Source organism: Arvicola amphibius, chromosome 1 (assembly GCF_903992535.2).
Source record: "Arvicola amphibius chromosome 1, mArvAmp1.2, whole genome shotgun sequence".
NCBI classification, from domain to species: domain Eukaryota; kingdom Metazoa; phylum Chordata; class Mammalia; order Rodentia; family Cricetidae; genus Arvicola; species Arvicola amphibius.
The window spans coordinates 65,114,886-65,136,904 of NC_052047.1; the positions used below are offsets into that span (position 1 = coordinate 65,114,886).

General features: G+C 40.6%; 1 protein-coding gene across 3 annotated transcripts in view; it reads right to left on the reverse strand.

Moving 5' to 3' along the window:
* The window catches only part of Htt (huntingtin), a 139,055-nt gene that overhangs the window by 103,181 nt on the left and 13,855 nt on the right, over positions 1-22,019 (reverse strand). For all 3 annotated transcript variants that reach the window (XR_005283088.2, XM_038311049.2, XM_038311036.2), the window contains exons 3-9: positions 16,898-17,018; positions 15,121-15,180; positions 14,456-14,535; positions 10,430-10,568; positions 7,022-7,163; positions 4,812-4,990; positions 2,829-3,033 (exon numbers count right to left, since the gene is read on the reverse strand). Coding sequence is in view for 2 of the 3 variants with exons in the window: in XM_038311049.2 (XP_038166977.1) it covers positions 2,829-3,033; positions 4,812-4,990; positions 7,022-7,163; positions 10,430-10,568; positions 14,456-14,535; positions 15,121-15,180; positions 16,898-17,018 (926 nt within the window). In the remaining variant the exon portion in view is untranslated. The remainder of the gene's footprint in view (positions 1-2,828; positions 3,034-4,811; positions 4,991-7,021; positions 7,164-10,429; positions 10,569-14,455; positions 14,536-15,120; positions 15,181-16,897; positions 17,019-22,019) is intronic.

Below are 22,019 nucleotides of genomic sequence, written 5' to 3' on the forward strand. Positions count from 1 at the left end.
GAAAAATCTCAATGGGAACAGATGGCCCAGATAATCCAATATTTTAGAGCACCTCCGTTGCAGTTTCCTCTGAGTTCTGCATCCAGAACAGCTTCAGGGCTGCTGGCTGGGATGATCCAGTCTCATAGACTACTCCAGTCGGGACTTGACCAAAATCCTAAATTTTCTCAGAGTCCCCCAAAGAATACCACAGGCCAGAATCAACAGGAAGTAGTCAAGAGAACTGGTGTGAGAAGTCCATCTGTATATGTGTTGCTCTTATTGGTTAATAAAGAAGCTGTTTTCGGCCAATAGCTTAACAGAATATAGTCAGGCTGCAGTCAGTGAGAAGCCATGTAGCTGCCAGAGGGGAAAGACATGAGCTGCTAACTGTAACCTTGGCAGTAGGCCATAAGCCTCGTGACAAAATAGAAAACAATGGAGATGGGTTAATTCTAGATGTAAGAGCTAGCTAGCAATACACACAGTTTCCGTGTGATTATTTCGTGAGTCTGGGCAGCTGGGAAACAAACAAGTGGCCTCTTACTACAGAGAATGATATCCAATATTCCCCTAAAAATTATGAATGTTTATCATCATTTAGAGAGGTTGGTTACAAGTTGTTATTGATAATGGTCAGGAAAAAAACCTAAACAAAAAAGATTAGATTCAAGAATTTCTTTCTGAAATGAAAAAGGGGAGGGGATATAGAAATAATTGGATAAAAATAAGGTAAAAAGGTAGATTATTGAGTCTACTTTAATCCAAAAAACAACTATTAATTATATTTTTTGCTTTTTGGGGTTTTTTTTGTTTGTTTTTCAAGATAGGATTTCTCTGTGTAGCTCTGGCTGTCCTGGATCTTGCTCTGTAGACAAGGCTAACCTCGAACTCACAGAAAACCACCTGCCCCTTCCTACTTGAGTGCTGTGATAAAAAGGCATGAGCCACCGCTGCCTAGCTAATCTTACATATTTTACATTAGTATAAATTTTGGTTTACTGACACAAATTTAATTTTGTTATAGTGTGTGTGTGTGTGTGTGTGTATATATACATATATATTATGTTTATGCAGTTTAAAGATGTAATATATAATTAAGAAATACAGATTAAAAGTTATCTATAATAGCAAACTTAGGGTCATGTTAAGTTATCAAGGTCATACAGAGATATATTTCAGATAGATTTCAAAGACCCACGAATATGGCATTTAAAGTGTTTTAAGAACTTAAGATTTTTCTCAACAGTGAGACACATCTGCTCCTAGCAGCACCAATGACTTCAAAGAGGATGATAGGCACAAAATAAAATCTGAAAGGAGTTTGTTTTCTTTATGGAAAAACTAGCCACTTGCGCAAAGAAACTGCCCTTGCCTTACTGCTGACAGTTACTGTCCAAACTAAACCAGCAGGATGCAAGAAAGGAGAATGCCGAACTTTGCCAAAATAAAGTAGGAGTCTGTCAAAATTTCCTGTTCACAGGAAAGTCTGTCAGACATGTTAGGCTTGTAGATGAAAGATGGATGCCCCTGTTGGGAGCTGTGAACGCCCCCTCCCCCCATCTTTAATTTCTTGTAAACCACGTGTTATGCTTGCAGCTGCTCTGAGCACAAGACCCTCAGGAGTTCCTGATGGCAGGGAAGTGGTTTCTCGTGGGGTTAGCTGGGGCATGGCTATCAGTTAAGGATCCCTACATAAGTTGCCCCTGGTATACAATAAAGGGGGGCATTTCTGTTTCAAGGATGACCCGTGTCTCTGTGTGTCTTTGTGTGTTTAAATCTCCCGGCCCTTGCTCAGCTTGCGAATGGTCCTGTAGTGCAGGCGCCGCAATATAGGAGTAGGAGTAGTACCATACTGTCACATAGTACAGGCAGGCGGTACATGCCCCAACATTACAGAGGAACTTTGGGTGACTGTCCAGGCAGCTTGAGGTCCCTGTCATTAGGTAACATTTCACCTTTCTGGGGTCTATAATGGAGTTGAAGACAAGATAGTTATAGTTTTTTTAGTTATGATAAAAGATAAGTTAGGTACAAAACTTTGTACTCACAAGGTAAGATAGATAACAAAGTAGTTTCTCAAATTTTGCTAAATATAAATAGACTAGATATTGTAACTGTAATTCTTACTTGATAACTGTTTTTGTTGTATATAATTTTACAATGTTAAAGTTAAAGCCTTTCCTTTAATTAGACAAAAAGGGAAAAATGCTGTGGAAAAATTCTCTTGTATACTGTAAAGACTTATCACTTGAATAGGTTTAATAAAATGCTGGTTGGCCAGTAGTCAAGCAAGACGTTAGGTGAGGCAATGACAATGACATCGGAAAGGAAAAGGGCAGAAGTCAGTAGTCTCCAGCCAGACACAGAGGGTGCAGAAGATGAACATGCCAGGCTAAAAAGGTACTACCACGTGGCAGAGCATAAATAAGGAATATGGGTTAACTTAAAATATAACAGTTAACAATAAGCCTGAGCTACTGGCCAAGCATTTGCAAGTAATATTAAGCCTCCAAGTCATTATTTGGCAAGCAGTCACTGGGTATTTGGGAATAGGCAGGTGGAAGAGAAACATCCAACTATAGGTCCTGAAAAATACTTTGCCTCATATTTCTACTTCACTGCACCTGAAATGCAGGTGACAAGCCCAGAAGTCAGGAGACCAGGCTTCGAAGGTGTGACCTCACTCTGTCATCTAGTTTTCTAAACTGTAATTTATTTGCAAAAGATGATGCCTACATTGTAAGTTTGGGGAAACGATTTAGGCATGAATGGCTTAGCACAGTATAGTCCAATAAAGCAACAGAAGGATATGAGCATTACTGTATAAACTACAGCTGAGAACATACCTAAAAGTTCCACAATGCTCCCGCTGCGGCCTCGGCCCCTGGCCTCCTCTTGAACCACAGTGAGCTGCCCAAGACCACCTGGTGTTGTCAGTGCTTGCAGCAGCTCAGGAGGAGGAGTGCGGAAGAGCTGCTGCAAGAGCTCCAGAGCCCCTGTCACCACATTGTGGTCGTGGTGCTGCGTGTGATGCAAAGTCAGTTCATAAACCTAGGAGTAGAAACATAGGCCTTCAATTGTGTTTAAAATGCATTCCAAATTTCATTATTTGGCAAGCAGTCACTGGGTATTTGGGAATAGGCAGATGGAAGAGAAACATCCAACTATAGGTCCTGAAAAATACTTTGCCTCATATTTCTACTTCACTGCACCTGAAATGCAGGTGACAAGCCCAGAAGTCAGGAGATTTTCATTGATTTTTGTTGAATGTGTGCCTTAATTTTTGCCTCTAAAGGCTTCTTTATCACTTCTAGGGTCATTGCTGTCCACTATATTTTCTGAATTGCCATATTTTTTCATTATATTAACTCCTTGGAAATACACAGAGCACTTCCTCTAGGTATGCTAACTCAGGATCTCCATTTCCCAAAACTGTTGAGTAGGAAAGAGAATAAAATAGACACTGCTGTAGAAACAGGTGGGGACATCCAACCATCAGAAACACGGCTCTGACTGCAGGGGAGAAAAGAGCTAGAAATTTTAAGGATGTGAGTTAGATATTCTTAGTGTTTTTAAAATTATACCCCACTATAGAAACAATGAGTTTGTCAATTTTCTCTTTAAAGTAACTAGGGGAAAAAAGCCCACAGGTCTAAATCATAACTTCAGATAACATGTAAGTTTGCAGTATAAATATATCCTAAACAATTTCAACTACACTTATAAAACCACCATTTAAAATTAACACTTCACTGGATCCTGTATTTTTCCTTGCAAGTTTGCCAACTCTATCATAATTTGATTTTTAAAACAAAACACAAACAAAAAAACAACCAAAAACCATGCATTTTGAAAGTCAGTGTAAAACAATAAAAAAAAAAAAAGAGTAAAAGCTTCCCAGGAAGTTCCCTTTAAACTTTGACTTCAGCTCTTCTCATGCAACCTGCACACATACCCCTGAATCCTGAATCCTAACTGGCAAATTGCTAGACACAGCCTCATTTGGCTTTACACTTGCTCTCCACTCCCTGTTTTGACTTTTTTGAGACCTAGTGTCATCTTGTAGCTACAGATAGCTTGGACTTCCTATAAGCCCAGGCGTGTAGGAAACTTGTAATTGTCTTGGCATCCCAAGTAATGGGGTCATAGGCATACACTGCTGTACCTTGATTCTGTGCCTGCTTCTGTGGATGAAGACTCACTGTGGCCACAGTCATGGGCTAGCTGTGGCTTTCACTCTACAACACTTAAGGGTATTCAAGGAAGATGGCTAGACACACAAACCTTAATAAACATACTCTCAGGACCTTTGTGGAAGACATGTGGAGCCCCTGCTTTAGATAACAGCTCATATCTGGTTTCTGAAGCTACATCCCAAATCCTCTGGAGTGAGGAGCACACTATCACGCATCTCACTTCCTTCTGTCCTAACACTTCCAGAAACATGCTGCTTCCAAGGAACATATTTCCTACATTTATGGCTATGATGTAACACTAATTCTGGTGGTAGCACTGCCTAGAAATTTAATATAAATATTTAAAATACATCTTATTAAGTATACATAAAATTATTCACTATGAAGCCTATTAAAGTTACTTAATAAGAAAAATTTTCCATTACCGTGAAGAGCTGTATTGTATTCATCCTCCCCCACCCCACCCTACTACTTTTTGAGACAAGGCAACAGTGATATAATACTTCCATTTTACTCATGACCAGGCTGACAGAGGCCACAGACTACACTTTAATCCCAAAAGTCCTGGCACATGTAGACATTATTTGGTCTTTGAGTGGCCCTCATGTAAGTGTAGGGTCAGAGCTCTCTTACCTGGACAAGTTGCTCTGCAGAAGGAGAAACTTCCATTTCTTTCCGTGTCACCCCAAAACTGCCTTTTAGACTTGTGTCCTTGACCTGCTGCTGGAGCAAGGGCACTAGACACCTCAATGTGAGCAGGACACCAAGGATCAGGAGAGTGGAATGTTCTTCCTCCATGGGAACCAGCAGACCTGCAAAGGCAGCCAAAGAAGCTTATCAGCCAGTCCACTGTTGGACAATATTTTTTTTTTTATTGGTTTTTCGAGACAGGGTTTCCCTGTAGTTTCTAAAGCCTGACCTGGAGCTAGCTCTTGTAGACCAGGCTGGCCTCGAACTCAGAGATCCGCCTGCCTCTGCCTCCCGAGTATTATTTTAACTAGGCAAAGATATGTTACATTTCTTAATGGTACAGAATATTACTTTAACTGTGTAAAGGTGTGTTACTTTTGTTTATGTTGCACTAGTTTAAAGATGTAAGGATGTGTTTTTAATTATGTAAAGATATGTTGCATCTGTTTTACCGTCTCTGCCTAAGGCACCTGATTGGTCTAATAAAAAGCTGAATAGCCAACAGCTAGGCAGAAAATGGATAGGCGGGGCTGTCAGGCAGAGAATAAATAGTAGGAGACATCTAGGCTTAAGAAGAATAGGAAGAAAAGAAAGGAAGAGGAGCAAATGAAGAACACACCCAGGCAAGAAGCCTGGCAGACACGAGAAGCAATCAAAATAAGATATACAGAAGAAAGAGCCAGGCAGTAGCAGCACACACCTTTAATCCCAGCACTCAGGAAGGCAGAGGCAGGTGGATCTCTGTGAGTTTGAGGCCAGCCTGGTCTACAGAGTGAGTTCCAGGACAGCCAGGGCTACACAGAGAAACCCTGTCTCAAAAAACAAAACAAAACAACAACAACAAAAAGACAATAAGCTCCAAGGCAAAAGATAAATAAAGAGAAACAGGAAAATTTAAATTAAAAGAGTTAGCCAGGGACTGGAGAGATGGCTCAGTGGTTAAGCGCATTGAGAGCTTTTCCAGAGAACTCAGGTTCAGTTCCCAGCAACCAGATGGCAGCTCACAACTGTCTGGAACTCCAGTTCCAAGGGACCTAACACTCATCAAAAAACACCAATGCACATGAAAACTTAAATAAAAATAAACATAAATCAAAAGAGCCAGCCAGAAAAGATCTAAGCTAAGGCTGAGCATTCAAAACTAATTAACAAGTCTCCATGTCATGATGTGGGGTATAGTTCACTGCTCAGAGAACCCCAGTACACACTAGCAAAAGAAGAGACTTACACGAGTACCCTATTGTAAGCCTGGCAGTTAGAGGGAAGGGTGACATAAGCAAGACTACAAAACATGGGCTACGTGCACGCCTAGATCAAAGAGCAGCTTTGTAGCATAAAACACGCCCGTGGCTTGGCAAGACCCTTACAGGGAATAGAACTATATTCATAAACCATATAATTGTATCAAGTATCCATATGGTTACTCTAGCAGGATTTGCTAGGGTCGATTTTGATTTTGACAGCAGACAAAAATGAAATGGAAAATGTTGGTTTCCTAGAGTACCTATAGAGGGCTAAGGCAAAGCCTCAGGTCTCTTGAACAAAGGGCCAGGCCCAGAAGGTGAGTAAGATTATATACCAGCTGGGTGTCCTAGGGCACAGCTACAGCTGAGAAGTCGCCAAGACCACTAGAGGCTTACAGCATCCCTGACAAAAATTGTATTTATCAGTCAGAAGCAGTGAATGGCTTAGTCCAGATGCCAAGGGTTAGTGTAGCTTAAAAGATTTGAGCACATGCTAATACTGGGCCACTTGACCCTTTGCTGAGGAATAATGCTTTTGTACACTGTAAAGATTTGTCACTTGTATTAGTTTAATAAAACGCTGATTGGTCAGTAGCCAGGAAGAAAGTATAGGCAGGACGACCAGACTAGAAGAGTTCTTCTGGGAAGAGGAAAGCCTCAGTCTGCAGTCACCAGCCAGACACAGAGGAAGCAAGATGAGAATGCCTCACTAATAAAAGGTACCAAGCCACATAGCTCACATAGACAAGAAATGTGGGTTAATTTAAGTTGTAGGAGCTAGTTAATAATAAGTCTAAGCTTAAAAGCCAAACAGTTTATAATTGTTATAAGTCTCTGTGTGTTTCTTTGGGACTGAATGGCTGTGGGACCAGGCTGACAAACTTCCATCTACAATCCTTTCTTTTTTACCTAGGAGCACATTTAGGAGCCAATTATAGAAGTACTGTGTCCTCCTGGAGTGCTGGCAGATGCTCACTGCTGAGCCAGCTGCTGTCCGTCGGACAGTGGGAGAACTTGACTTCAGATTTGCTATGAAAGCTTTCAACAGAACCTGTAAAAGCAAAACCCAAGATGAAAGCCAAACTGTGGAGCTTATGACACATTTCATAGAACTCCAAATCTTGTAGGACACAAACTGTGACAAACTGACACATTTTTCATAGATGAAAGGAACTATCCCAAATTTATGGTAGTCAGTGTTAATCAACACAATCTATTTTCTTCCTTATAAACTGCATTAGGAAGGCTATGAGACGCTCAAATGGTAAAAGCACTTGTTGATGGCCTAAGTTCGATCCTCAGAACCCACATGGTAGGAGAGAACCAACTTGCATTCATCCACACAAATGCACATATGCATGCACGCATGCACACGTGCACGCACACACACACACCAACCAAAATTTAAAAATCTAGATCAGGTACTTACTTGCTGTGAGTGGCAGTCTCAGTATCTAAAGTTTTACACACAGTATTCAAGGACAGAGGTGGTAATAACACTACATTAAATAAACTTAACAATAATAAGAAAAAGAGCAGTGAACAACTACAGTAATAATCTGGCCTATGAATCGCATGCACAAGTGTGAACTGCTGTACTAAAGTACCTGCCAAGACTGGCAATTCTGTGAGTAGAAGGCTGTAACTTACAGACATGACAGTGGGCCATGCACAACCTAAGAAACCAGAGATAAGATGTTCATGGTAACCTCCAAAATAAGCCCAAATCATTCTTCTTTAGCTCTTCTCTTTCTTCTTTCATTTATTTAACCTTGTTTCTCTTGTCTTCCTTTAATTCGCCTATCTCACTCCTTTACCTTATTCACTTACTATTTCCACACTTAGCCTAAATAACTGTTAACTTCAAAGCATGTTCCATAATAGCCCTGCCATTTTCAGTTTCAAGATCACTGATGATGCATTAGTGGCTGCAATTGATTTTAAGTGTGTGTCTATATCTTGTATGGTTTGATGCTGCTGATACAGCACATAAGAAACAGAAGTAATACAAACACACACATAAGAATTGTGAAAAGGGGGACTCAGCTTTATTTCTTCCTGTGAACCCTCTTAGCTCTCCTTTCTAGCCTGTCCCCATTCCTTTGTGTCAGCCTATTTACCTAGAAACACTTTTTACCTGAGACACCCAGGGGCCACATATGGAGGACTGAGACTCAACTTTCATTCTCCTTCCACCTCTATGGCTTAGCCCCAACCCTGTGGCAGCCTGCTTGCAGCTGCCCCTCCTTCTTTAACTCCATCCTATGGAGATTCCAACTATTAGTACACACCCAGGGTCCCCCAGCCCTTTCATCCCCATCTCTCCAGACATATTCTTTGTTCTACTGCAGTCTACGCCTCCTACCACACATCCAACTCCCCAGGATCCTGCTTCTTGGTGTGGACAGGATTCTGTATTCAAAAACAAAGATTTCATTCTCCTGAGGAAAAAGGATTCTGTAGACCAAACGCATTTTTAGAAATGCCAAATTCCAACTGCTTCCTGCTCATCCTTTGGAGGACAACACTGGTGTATAGGTTACACCACAATAGCAGCAAACCTAGACAGAAAGAAAGACATCAACCAAGAGGAGAGCTGCAAAGGAATCTCCAGGATGGCAGAACTGACAAACCCAGGAAACAATGACCACATTGAGCAGAGCTGGAGAACTTCAGGGTGGTAACTGCCAGAGGAAATAGACCCAATAAACTATTTAATGGGTAAAAGAACTAGCACTAATGTTTAAGAGGTCAGAAATAGCCAACAATTATTAGGTTTAGAAAATAAAACGGTATACAAAGAATATAATCATACATAAGCAACCATTACTATTGGATTGGGCATGATAAAGCATATAGTCAATACAGATGGGACAACTATAAAAAGACAGTAGGGTTAGAGCCAAGTTCATCCAATAAATGTAAATTTTAAAAAATCCAAATCCAGCAAAATAAGCATTATTGAGTATGACTCTGACCCAGGACCAGGACAAGTAGAAAGGATGGTACTCTGTTTCTAGGGTCCAGCAGACGAATGAACACAAGTCAAAGGTTCATGAAGGAGGTTGTAACTACTCTATTAAAAAAGGGAAGTGTCACTTTACTCAAATGGCATCTATATCATGGAAAGATCAAGAACCAACCACTATGTGTATCTATCTCTGAGCTCCGACAGCAATTATCACAGAGACTTCTGAGAGTATTACATTCTGCTCATTCCAGCAGCCATTTAGAAGCTTCCACCCAAGAGGGTAGGAATAACAGTGACAGCAGCAGCAGCTCCCTCAACAAGCAGGTAAGTTTAGTTATGCTAACTCCTTAGACACATCATCTCCCTTCCTCATTTTAAACTCCACAAAAATCATCTTTTTTTTTTTTTTTTTTTGGTTTTTCGAACATCACACAGGTATTAACAGGAAACCACTGTACCTCAAGAGGAATAAAGAAAAAAAACAAAAACAAACAAAAAACCCATGAATTTAAATAACACTTATACACCCAGCTCTGAAGTGGGCAAACACAGGAGAGTCATGTGAGCTTGATAGCTTCTAGCCTAACCAAGAAAAAGCAAGTCCCAGGTTAGAAGGAGAAACTCAGCCTCAAAAAGAATAGTCAAGGGACACCGAGCATCTTCTCCTGGTCTCCATGCATACACACAGGCTCATGCAGCCACACACACAGGCACATATACTTACATATAAACAAATAATCTATCTTTAAAAGAATTTTTAAAAGACAGAAGCTGGAGAAATAGCTCAGGAGTTAAGAGCACCGGCTGCTGCTCCATAGGACCCAGGTTCTTTTTGCAGCAACAATATGGTGGCTCACAATCATCTGTAACTTAATTCCAGGGTATCCAACACCCTCTCCTAGCTTCTGAGAACACTAAGCATGTACATGGTACACAGACAAAACACCCATAAACATAAAACAAATAATTTTAAAATAAACCATTTTTTAGAAGGATTAAAAACAATACCAAGAATATTGCAACCCACAATTGTGCAACAAAATCCTCGCACTATAAACAAAAGGGAAGCTCTGGTGGCTTTACAGCATCTACACCCACAAGGCCGATCAGCTCTTCTTCACTCTTTCCTATGTAGTCTCTTTCCTCAGCTAGCCCAACTGGTCAATCCAATGCACCAAAATCCATCCACTCTGGGAAAATGCCTTTGAATTTGCATCTATAAACTATCTTAATGTTCTTAAGATGTCTCTAAGTGAAGCAAACATGACTCCAGAAGCAATCTCAAAAACTGTCCCCCCAGAGGCCATCACCCCCACAAGACTCATTCCTAGAGGCAACAACCATACCTTAATTTCATTGTCATTTGCAAAATTTCCAAAAGAAGCCATAATTTTGGGAACAGCTGCAGCCAAGGTCTCTTGAACTGATTCCTCAGGTCTCTTGCTTGTTCGGGTCAGGCACGGAAGAAGGTTCACTAGGTAAGGCCTGTGTGTGCAAGAGGAATAGTCATCATTTTCAGGTCTCCTCCATTTAGAAACATATGCTCATGATTCCCTGTTAGGGAAAACCCAGTTTTGGTTTTTCTTTTTTTTTCTTTTTTTTTCTTTTTTTTTCAAGATAGGGTTTCTCTGTAGCTTTGAAGCCTGTCCTGGAACTAGCCCTTGTAAAACAGGCTGGCCTCGAACTCTTAGATATCTACCTGCCTCTGCCTCCCAAGTGCTGGGATTAAAGACGTGCAACACCACCGCCCAGCAAAAACCAGTTTTGTAGGTAAATTGGTCCTCAATGGAAAACACAATGCTCAACCACAAGCACAGGAGGTATAAATGCTAATAAATTTCAACTATCCTTCATCTCTCTCATAGGTTACAAAGGACATTAAGAGGTTAGGTTTAAGGGCAAGCAAGATGATTTAGTGGGTAAAGGCACCTTATGACAAGTCTGAAGACCTAAGTTTGATTCCTAGGAACCATAAAAAAAGAGAGAGAGAGAATCGACTTTTGTAGGTTGTCCACTAACTTCACTCATGTGACATGGCACACACACACAGACACACAAACAAAATGTAATTTAAAAGGTTGGGTTTAAATATTATTTGTAGCAAATTATAACTTAAGTTGTATTTTAAATAGATTTTAAAAATACTTCTTTAGGGCTGGAGAGATGGCTCAGTGGTTAACAACAGTGTCTGCTCTTCCAGTGGACCCAGGTTCAATTCCCAGCACCCAGATCACAACTGTCTGTAACTCTAGTTCCAGGGGATCTGACACCCTCACACCAATGCACATAAAATAAAGCTAAATAAATAAAAAAAAATACTACTTTAAAAAAACTTGAGGGAACAAAAGAGGGAGCCTATACAGTAAGCACAGGAGATGAGTCTGATCCCTAGCATCCACAAAAAGACATAGTGGTGGGTTGGAGAGATGGCTCAGTGGTTAAGAGCATTGCCTACTCTTCCAAAGGTACTGAGCTCAATTCCTGGCAACCACATGGTGGCTCACAACCATCTGTAATGAGGTCTGGTGCCCTCTTCTGGCCTGCAGATATACACACAGACAGAATATTGTATACATAATAAATAAATAAATATTTTTAAAAAAAGACATAGTGGTGCTCACTTGTACTCCTGAACTAGCAAGTCAGAAACAAAGGAATCCCTCAGGTTAATGGTAGGTCAGTCTAGACTCATCAGCAGATGCAAGAACAGTCAAAGACTGTCTCAAAAAACAAACTGGACAACACCCAGCTGTTTTTCCTGAGGAATAACACCCAGGAAGGAATGACACCTCTAACCTCTCTACACATAAGCATTGGCACACACCCTTAAACAATAATTTTTAAACAAAATAAAATGCAGACAACATTTTACTGAAAAAGTCATATTTAAAAACTACTGTGGGAGCCAGGTATTGGTGGCACATGCCTTTAATTACAGCACTAAGGAGGCAGAGGCAGGTAGATCTCTGTGAGTTCGAGGGCAACCTGATCTACACAGAGAGAGCTCCAGGACAGCCAGAGGTGTTGTACAGAGAAACCCTGTCTTGAAAACCCTGTCATAAAAACAAATCAGCAACAAACAATAAACACTACTGTGGGATATCTGTTTCCTCCATATTTGATATAACCATCATTATCACAAAGCAGAGCAGCTGTGGTGACTTACAGGGACAGGTTAGAGCAACACACATGACAGCAAAATAAAGAGAACTATAAACCAGTTACCTAGGTCTTTGGCAATGGAGCTGTTACCGTTCCCTTTTGGAGAAGAGAAGGTCACAAGGCCCTCAAGATTCTAATCACCTTTGTGCCACAGGTATACATTACCTTAGAAGTACTAAGGAATGTAAAAGGCAAACTTATTGGAGGTGAAACATTCAATGGCATAGCTGCCTATGAGTTGTCTATGCCCTTGTACATAGCCAAATGAACCCATTAATTTGGCAAGTTGGACTTAATGGGACTTTTCTTTGGCAAACCTACTCCTTTTGCTTAGAAAGCTATACAAGTCTCTTTTATGCTTCCCAGGAAAGATGCACAATCTCGGGGGGGGGGGGGGAAGTATTCAAATTAAATGAGACCTTCAAACAACAACCCAGCCCTTAGAAGGAAAAACATGTATAGAATAGGAGGACTGAAAAAAAGAACATGGTTAACATTAGGGCACCTGCTAAAAGTCCCTCTTATGTAGCAAGCAGGCTACATATAGTACAGCCACCTTTATGAGTCAGATATCTGTGACATCTTGAAATATATTAGACAAAAAGGCTAGAAAGCCTGCATAAGGAGATGACAATTTTTCTGACACGTGAAGCCATCATGAGGAAAAAAAAAAAAAACGGATTTGTTTGGAGAACTAACATCAGACCATGAGTCAATATAACATGTCTGAGGTGATGAGCCAGCAGAGGGTTGGCAGAGGCTAGAGTTTCCCTTGCCTTGAGTGAGAAGTCTAGACTGTCTGAACAGCACTAGGAATAATTAAGAGGGTTTAAGAAAGGGAATGACAGAACAGTCAGTCAACACTTTTGAACACCCCTTTGCTGTGTTGTAAACCTGGGATGTACTGTCTCAAAAACATTACAATTTTCAAAGTAAAGTCACTTGATCTGGAAATGTGGCTTGGTAGCAAAGTGAACACTTAAGAATACCTGAGACCTATTCTCAGCACCAAAGCAAACACAAAAATACATACATAATCACAGTAAAAATTAAGGTTCTATAAAAAGAAACTTTCATGTGGCCACATAAAATTCTTAATGAAATTCAACCTCAACTGAACACATCATTGTTGCTTATAAATGAAAGATTTAGAGGACTCTACACAAGCACTACATTTTGTCAGTTGAGGAGAAAAGGAAGGAACTGAATAAAACTACAGCCCTGTTTTGTTACTCAAGCCAACATGCCAAATGGGTGGGCTGAACATGAGACTCAGTGATAGAGCAATTGTCTAGTGTGCCTGAGGCCCTGGATTATAACAGGGGTTAGGAAATCAAGAAGTTAAAATTTATGTACAATTCAAATTAATTTCTCCAATTTCAATGTGCTACACTGTGGTAGTTTGAATGTAATTGGTCCCCATAAGCTCATAGGGAATTACACTCTTAGAAGGTATGGTCTTAATGAAGTAGATGTGGCATTGTTGGAGGAAGTGTGCCATTGTGGGGATGAGTTTTGAGGTCTCACATATGCTCAAGCTACGAGCAGTGTCTCAATTCACTTCCTGTTGTCTTCAGATCAAGATGTAGAATTCTCAGCACCATGTCTGCCTACAAAGCTACCATGTCTCACCACGATGTTAGTGAACTAAATCTCTGAACCATAAACCACACCAACTAAATATTTTCCTTTGTAAGAATTGCTGTGCTCATGATGTATATAGAAATTAAAAAGTAAATATATGTAGAAATTACAGAACATTCACAGTAATACAAAGCCTAACTAAGACATATACAAATACTTATTTTTCGATAACTGCTATACTTGCTGTTGCTGAGATCAGATTTAGTTTTCAATCATTTGGCAAGTATCTTTAACCAATTCATAGTGTGGACACTGTATTCAGGTTGAACATCCAGCACAGAATAGGATGGCAAGACAATGTTACTCTGAGGAAGATATCCCATAAGTTTCTTGGGGAATGACGGGACAAAAAAGAGGCACATTATTAGAGTATATGTGAAAATTCCTGATAGAAATGGGTGTTAGAAAAGAAATATAAGAAAGGAATACCGACATCAACTAGAAAGTGCAAAAACAGACAACTTAGAGTGGACAAAAATGATCTCTAACGGGTGGACGTCTGCACTGGGACAAGACCAGCAGGACTAGCCATCTACCAAACAAATCTTAAAAATAATACAACTTACCTGCATTTTTGAGGTCGAACCAGGTGAGCCAGCTCAGCAAACCTCCACAGGGCTGCACGCAAACTTCGAGGGGCACCATTCTGAGTGGGGTTTACAAGTGATGTGTTACATTTAAAAAAAAGTTACAAGCACTTCCTACAGGTAGGTGTATGGTATTGGAGCTGCTTGCAGACTCTTTTGGAGAGTTATTAAACATACTCTTTCACTGTTAATTTTCAGAGAAAAGCCCAATTAAATGTGTAAAATAGCTGGTAACTATTTCAAAGATTTTTGAAGTCCAGAGGGCTTCACTTAGAAAAATAAAGTTTATTTAAAAGGAAAGTTGCCAGGGGCTGAAGAGATAGCTCAGGGGTTAAGAGCACTTGCTGCTCTTGTAGAGGACTTCAATGGTCACTGCACACACATGGTACAGAGATATACATGCAGGCAAAACTCATACCCCAAAAAATAAAATAAATCTTTTAAAAAGTTGAGCTGATACTTTTAAATTTCCATTTCACCTAATAAAAATGAGGCATACGCTTTTAAAGAAAACTGAAGTTCACTTCACCAAATGACATTTCCTTCTAACAGTTTTGTTTAATAACTTGCAAGATAAAAAAATCATAATGTACTCAAGAGTGAAAAGAGTATGATCTTTGTAATAATGCAGAGCAAAGTCCCACCTTCTTAATTTCCTTATAGAGTTCTAGCTGTAGCCTTGGAAGATTAGAATCCATCAACGCCTGTAAATAGATGGAAGAGATTTGTTATAGAAGATACATTCTACCCATAGTTCTAAATAAAGCTAAATGGCAACCAAAGTTTCAATTTTTAAGAAATAATAACTGAGAACACTTAGGTTCACAAAGATAAAGTACACTCCCACCAAGCTGTTCAGTTACTCAGTGGCAGGAATCAAGAACTGCAACAGACCATCTGAAAAAATGTTCCTCGGCAGGAAAGTCATCCTGAGGAAGGCTGGACCCATGAAGGACAGGAGAGCAACTGTGTGGCTGGTACAAACTATAGCGCTTTAAAAAGAAGACATGGGGAGGAAACTGGAAGGGCTGTTCTGCTTTAACACACTAACAGGGAGGAAATAACCATTGTTAGGTGAGTTTCTGGTCCCCCAAACTGAGGAAAACAGCCTCAAGGAGAGGGAAGAGATGATGCCTCTAAATTTCAGGACTGAGATACTAACAAGGGGAAGAAGGGGCAGAGGGGATGTGAAGGCCTAAAAAAAGATTCTTGCACCGGGCGGTGGTGGCGTCAAAAGCTACAGAGAAACCTTGTCTCGAAAAACCAAAAGATCCTTGCAAAGGATAATGAGATACACATTCTCCTTAGCCACAACTTTCAGAAACAATTTAGGAAGAAGTGTTGAGAACTATGTACCAGAGCCTACCTCCATTGAAGTCAACTTGAGGCAGAAATGATACTCTGAACTAGTGATAGACTACTAGTTCAGAAGACCTGTTCATAAACTCAAGGGCAATATGAAAGAAGGCAACCAGGACAAGTGTCAGACTTGTCAAAATGATAAAATAATAAATGAGGAATATGTCAAAATGATAAAAACAAAACTGATTTTGTAAAACATTAAGAATGGAAACAGAAACCAGGCAAGATAGTGTACATATCTATTCCCAGCATTCAGAGTGCAGAAGCAGGTAGATCTCTATGAACTCAAGGGCAGAATGAGTTCCCAGCTAGCCAAGGCTACAAAGTGAGACCCTATCTCAAAACAAAACAAAAAACAAAAAACAAAAAAAAAAAAAAAGGAAAAATAGAAAATAACAAGGAAAGGGAAAGAGGATTTTTAGCTTGCTTCACAGTGGAAAACAGAACACAGGAAGAGTTCAGTGATCTGAACTAAGCATTAGGAAACACTGATATAGTAATAGGGGCCTGGTTTTTCCTCCCCTTTTCTGGCACTGCCACTGAGTGGCTAGAGCTTCCTGGCTTCATTATCATGACTGGGTTCTCCTTTCTCCCCATTCAGGTCTTGCTACCTCCAATTAACCTAACTTGAGAAATTTCATCTTTACCAACAACTAGTATTGTCTGACCTCTGTTAGGAGGGGCAGGGAATAGAGAAGGAAGGAATGCAAGACTTCACTTGCCCACCTTTGCTTTCCCGGTGATTTGAGGTTCTCCAAGCAATGCCCAAACAAAAATGGTAGCCCTCACAGACATTTCCCTTAAGAAACAGACAACCAATGGCCACACAGACGTCCTTCAGAATTGACCTATGTACTATAAGATGCAAAAAAAGTTCCTGCTGCTGGAACACATTTAGCTGCTCATGGGCAAATACCCCTCAGCCCTCCAAACCACATGCTCAAAATGGAAGATATGTAGATATCTTGAGGACACTTCACTCAAAGCAAGAGAATGCTCACTGAAATCTTGTTCTCTTAACCGGCAACAACACAGGCTCGCACATCCACAGGCTCTTACTTTGATGACTTTGTTGAGGCACTCATCAGCTACCATCCTGACGTCTGACTCCGCATCGTCGCTGCACAGCAGAAACAGCTCCATAGCAATGCCCAAGAGTTTCTGAAATTCTGGAGAATTTCTAAGTAAAAAAGAGAGAGATTGTCAGAGGCATAAGGGGACTAGGAGATCTGATGGCAAAATACAATGAGGGATCTAAATGGAATTTTGAAACAAGAAAGAACATCACATATACTGGGCATTGGTGGTACACACCTTTAATCCCAGCACTTGGGATGCAGAGGCAGGCGGACCTCTGTGAGTTCGAGGCCAGGTTCCAGAACAGCTAGGGCTGTTACATACAGAAACCCTGTCGCAAAAAAACTAAAAGAAAACCAACCAAACAAAAAAACAAACAAAAAACCATAATAATTAAGGCTATCTGCATAAAGATGGACTGTAGTGAGCAGCATATACTAATTCCCCCTTTTCTTTGTAAGATTTCATTTAGTCACCTTTAAAAAATACTGTCTAAGGTTCTCAAATTCCAGCTAGCCATGTGGTTTGCAAAAAGGTTGCTTTTACTGTTAGATAATATCCTTGATGCCTTAAAACACCAGTAAGCCAATACATCTTCATTTCTTTTCAACCTCACTTTCAATGTGCTTCAAGGTACAAACACATTTCACTAGACTCCACAAGTTCACGAGGCTTTTCTATTGCAAGAAACAAAATACTGGTGTCACAAAAACTGAAATCTGGGTACTGTTTGTGAACTGTTTTAATAAGTTCAGTTGAGAGCATTTGTTTGATATGTCATGATCAAAGCTAAGCCCAGGCATGAAGAGAAGCTGGTGGACCATGTGAGTGGAACTCTGAAGTACCTTAAATCTGTAACACAAGCCATATTCTGAAAGTAATCCTGGTGACAAAGGAACGGGGTGTGCTATTCCTAAAACATCAGAAGCAGACTCTTGTCTCAGGATCTTAATCTGAAGGACCCTGATCTACACCCTCATTCTCTTTCTCCTCTAAGCAGAAAGTTCTAGCACATGCCTTTAATTCCAGCACCAGGGAAGCAGAGGTAAGGGGATCTCTGTGAGTTCTAGGCCAGCTAGAGCTACACAATGAGACTCTGTCTCAAAACAAATAGAAAAGCATCCATAAACCTAAGAGAAAGAAAAAGGTATCAATAATGCTTAATATATACTGAGCAAAGAGTAAGACATGGCACTCAGCAATACTGTAAGACCTTATTAGTAAGGAATATAGTCATAAAGTAGGAGGTAAGGAGAAAAAGTTTGATGCTAGAGACTTCCTCAGACATCAGCCTTAGCAGTGCCAAAACAGAAAGCTAATGACAGCTACAAGAGAGAATTCAGGTTTCCTTCTAGTAACACCAAAGTAAAAAGAAACAGGTAAGGTTAATTATTTAACAAATATATCCAAAATATCATTTCAAAATGTGGTCAGAAGGTAACTTGAGAGCAGACCTGATAACCTGACTTCAATATTCACAATCTACATCACAAAAAGAACCAATCCCTGAAATGTGGAAATCTCTGACCTCCACACAAGTGCTGTGTCACATGCATACACACACATTAACACACACAAAATTAACCAATCAATGTAATAAATAAATAATAAAGAAATTAAGGACTGTGTTGTGCAGCAAGCTCTTTAAGAGTCAGGAAATTCTGAACGAAGGCTTCTTAAGACTCAGGAAGTGGCTGGGTATAGTGGCACGTGCCTTTAATTCCAGCATTCAGGAGACAGAAGTAGAAGGTCTACATAGCATGTTGAGGAACTACCAGAACTACATAAAGAGTCCCTATCTCAATAAAACAAACAACTCCCAACAAAAAGACCTAGTAAATAAGCAACTCACACATCTCAGGAAGACCCTGAAACTTACCAGATTCATAATGACCCTCTCCCAGTGTCCTGGCTAATTTTATGTAAGCTTGACACAAGCTAGAATCATTTAGGAAAAGGGACTTCAATTGGAAAAATGCCCCCACCAGTTTGGCTTACTGCACATTTTGATTAATGATTCATATGGGAGGGCCTAGGGTTTTTCTGTTTTTGTTTTTTTTTTAACTGGGTTTTCAAGACAGGGATTCTTTGTGTAGCCTTGGCTGCTGTCCTGAAACTCACTTTGTAGACCAGACTGGCCTCAAACTCACAAAGATCAGCCTGCCTCTGCCTCCCAAGGGCTGAGATTAAAGGTGTGCACTACCAGCGCCCAGTTTAGGAGGGCCTAGTTTTTTTTTTCCAGTTTATTTATTTTTTATTAAAAATTGCCATCTCCTCCCCTCCTCCTCCCCCTTCCCTCCCCTCCCCTCCACCCACACCCCAACTCCCTCCCTCTTGAGGCCAAACAGCCATCAGGGTTCTCTACACTATGTTGAGTCCAAGGTCCTCCCAACTCCCCCCAGGTCCAGGAAGGTGAGCAACCAAACTGACAAGGCTCACACAGAGCCCGTCCATGTCGTAGAGACCAAGCCCATCGCCATTTTCCTTGGCTAGGAGGGCCTAGTTTGTTGTGGGTGGTGCCACCCCTGGACTGGTGGTCCTGGGTGCTGTAAAAACTGATACATGACTTCTGTATCAGTCCCTGCCCTTACTTTCCTCAGCAATGGACTGTGATTTGGAAGTATTAACTGAAATAAACCATTCCTTCTCCAAACTGCTTTCAGTCACAGTGTTTATCACAGCAATAGAAACCCTGAAAAAGATACCAGGGTTACAAAGCAGTGAGGACTGTTGAGGGGAGAGACTCCTGAACGGTTGAGGTCTATGTTGTACAGAAAGTTCCAGGCTTTCAGCTTTAGTGAGCTGTGAGTGTCACCCATGCCCAGGGTGGGCTTTTGGGGATGCACTGCCTTCTGAGTCATCCACACTCTGTAAGTTACCACTCACCTTTAGCACTGTAAGTAACCCTGGTACACTCGCTGATTCACCAAGTTGGGTTTTGGTGGTATCAGTACTTTGATCTGTTAGTGCTTCCCTATGGATTGAGTAAACATTTATCCACATCTCCCCTAGAACAGTGTCACAGAATAGGTTGCTACATGCATGATTACATCTGTAATCCCAGCACTTAAAGAGGCAGAAGCAAATAGATCACCACTAGTTCTAGATAAGTACATAGTGAGGTCTTATTTCCAAAGGGGAGAGAGGGGGTGAGGGGTGAGGGGGATGGGACAGAAGGGAAGGGAGACAGGGAAAGAGGGAGAGGAAAAAGGGAGAAAGGAAGTCTCTTACATTTGCCAGCAGAGATGCTATTTCCACTTCTCTTCAATCCTTTGTGTAGATCAGATTTTCTTATCTGCCTGAAACACTTTCTTTAAAGTGTCTTAAACTCATTGCTTATCAGACACAAAATATTCCTGTGGTATGACTCAAAACCTATTTCACCTTTTCATTTGACAGACATTTTAACTGGAAAGAGTAGGCCTTACAGATGGCACTTCCCTAGATTCTGGTAGGCATTTCCTATGAGAAGTCAGCTGCTGCCTTACTTTAGTTTAGGCTCAGTCTTTCTCCTGTCTTGTTTCTACTTCCCAACCTTTTGCTTCTTGAACACATAAAATAGTTACACCGTTTTAATGTTTCTGTGAGCTAACCTAGTTTAATTTCTGGGTCAATGATGACTAATTGTTCTTTCTTTTTAGATATTTATTTATTATGTGTACAGCATTCCTTCCATGACGCCAGAAGAGGGCACCAGACCTCATTACAGATGGCTGTGAGCCACCATGTGGTTGCTGGGAATTGAACTCAGGACCTCTGGAAGAGCAGCCAGTGCTCTTAACCACTGAGCCATCTCTCCAGCCCGACTAATTGTTCTTGTTACAAATTATAGCTTCCTACACTTTTTTGCATTTCTGGTTGATTTTTGGTGTGGTCAGATTTTGGTTTTAAGCCAGCATGCCCCACGTGTCTTACCTTTGACAAAACTCCAGTGAGTTTGTTTGCCAACTTGTGAGGTGACAATGTCCTATTTTTGTTTTCATCTCTGTTCCAGCTGCTATAGCAAATCCCATAGACTAGATGGCTGAGAGCACAGCACATGTCTGCCAGTGCTGGGAACTGGAGTCCAGGCTGGTGCACAAGTAGAGGACTGGAGAAGAGGGCACAGAGGTGCCATACCTTACCTTCTGAACATCTACTATCTAGTTTCCTTGTAGCAAGTCAGAAGATGTCTTTTCTTGAGTTCTGCAAGCTACCCTAGCTAACTAAAAACTACTGAACCTAAAGAGGAAGGTCAGACCAATCTCATTATTAGTCACTCAATGGCCTCCCACAGGTCTGTGACTGGTATTTGAAGAGCCGTTTATGAGACAAAGTGGTTTAACTTTGTAGGATGTGGCATTAATCCCAAGAAGACAGAGTAAGCACTGAATTCACTTACTAAAATGTATAGTTGGTCTCAGTTCACAGACTGGGGGATTAAACCTTCAACACAGAGACTGGGATGGAAGCAGAGGCATTCAGTCCACAACTAATAAAGATGAACTTTTAGGGTGGGCAGTGATGGCACACACTAATCCCAGCACTTGGGAGACACAGGTAGGTGGATCTCAGTGAGTTTGAGGTCAGCCTGGTCTACAAATCAAGTTCCAGGACAGCCAGGACTGCTACATGAAGAAATCCTGTCTCAAAAAAACAAACAAAGAAAGAAAAACAACCAAAAAGATAGAAATTTTAACACAGGAAACCCAAAGTAAGTACTGAGTCCAAACTAATTCCTTTCTTTTTTTTTTTTGAGAAGAGTTCATGATTTTATAAAGTCTAGGCTAGCCTCTAATTCATGAACCTCCTGTTTCTGTCTAAGTAGCCAAGTCAAATTTCTTTCTTGAAATACTTGTCTTTTTTTTTTTTAATCTATTTGCTTATTAGGATAACGGTCTTTTCTATAATGATTCACAAGCTAAACTATTAAGCCTCATTTACACATTGTCAATACCTTCTCCAAGTTGAATTTATTTACTATTTAAGGTGGATTTTAATATTTAAGCTATATACTAAAGCCAGGTGTCCGTGCTAGTTTTCTGTCAACTTGACACAAGCTAAAGTCATCTAAGAGGAGGTAACCTCAATTGAGAAAATGCCTCCATTGAATGGGGCTACAAGC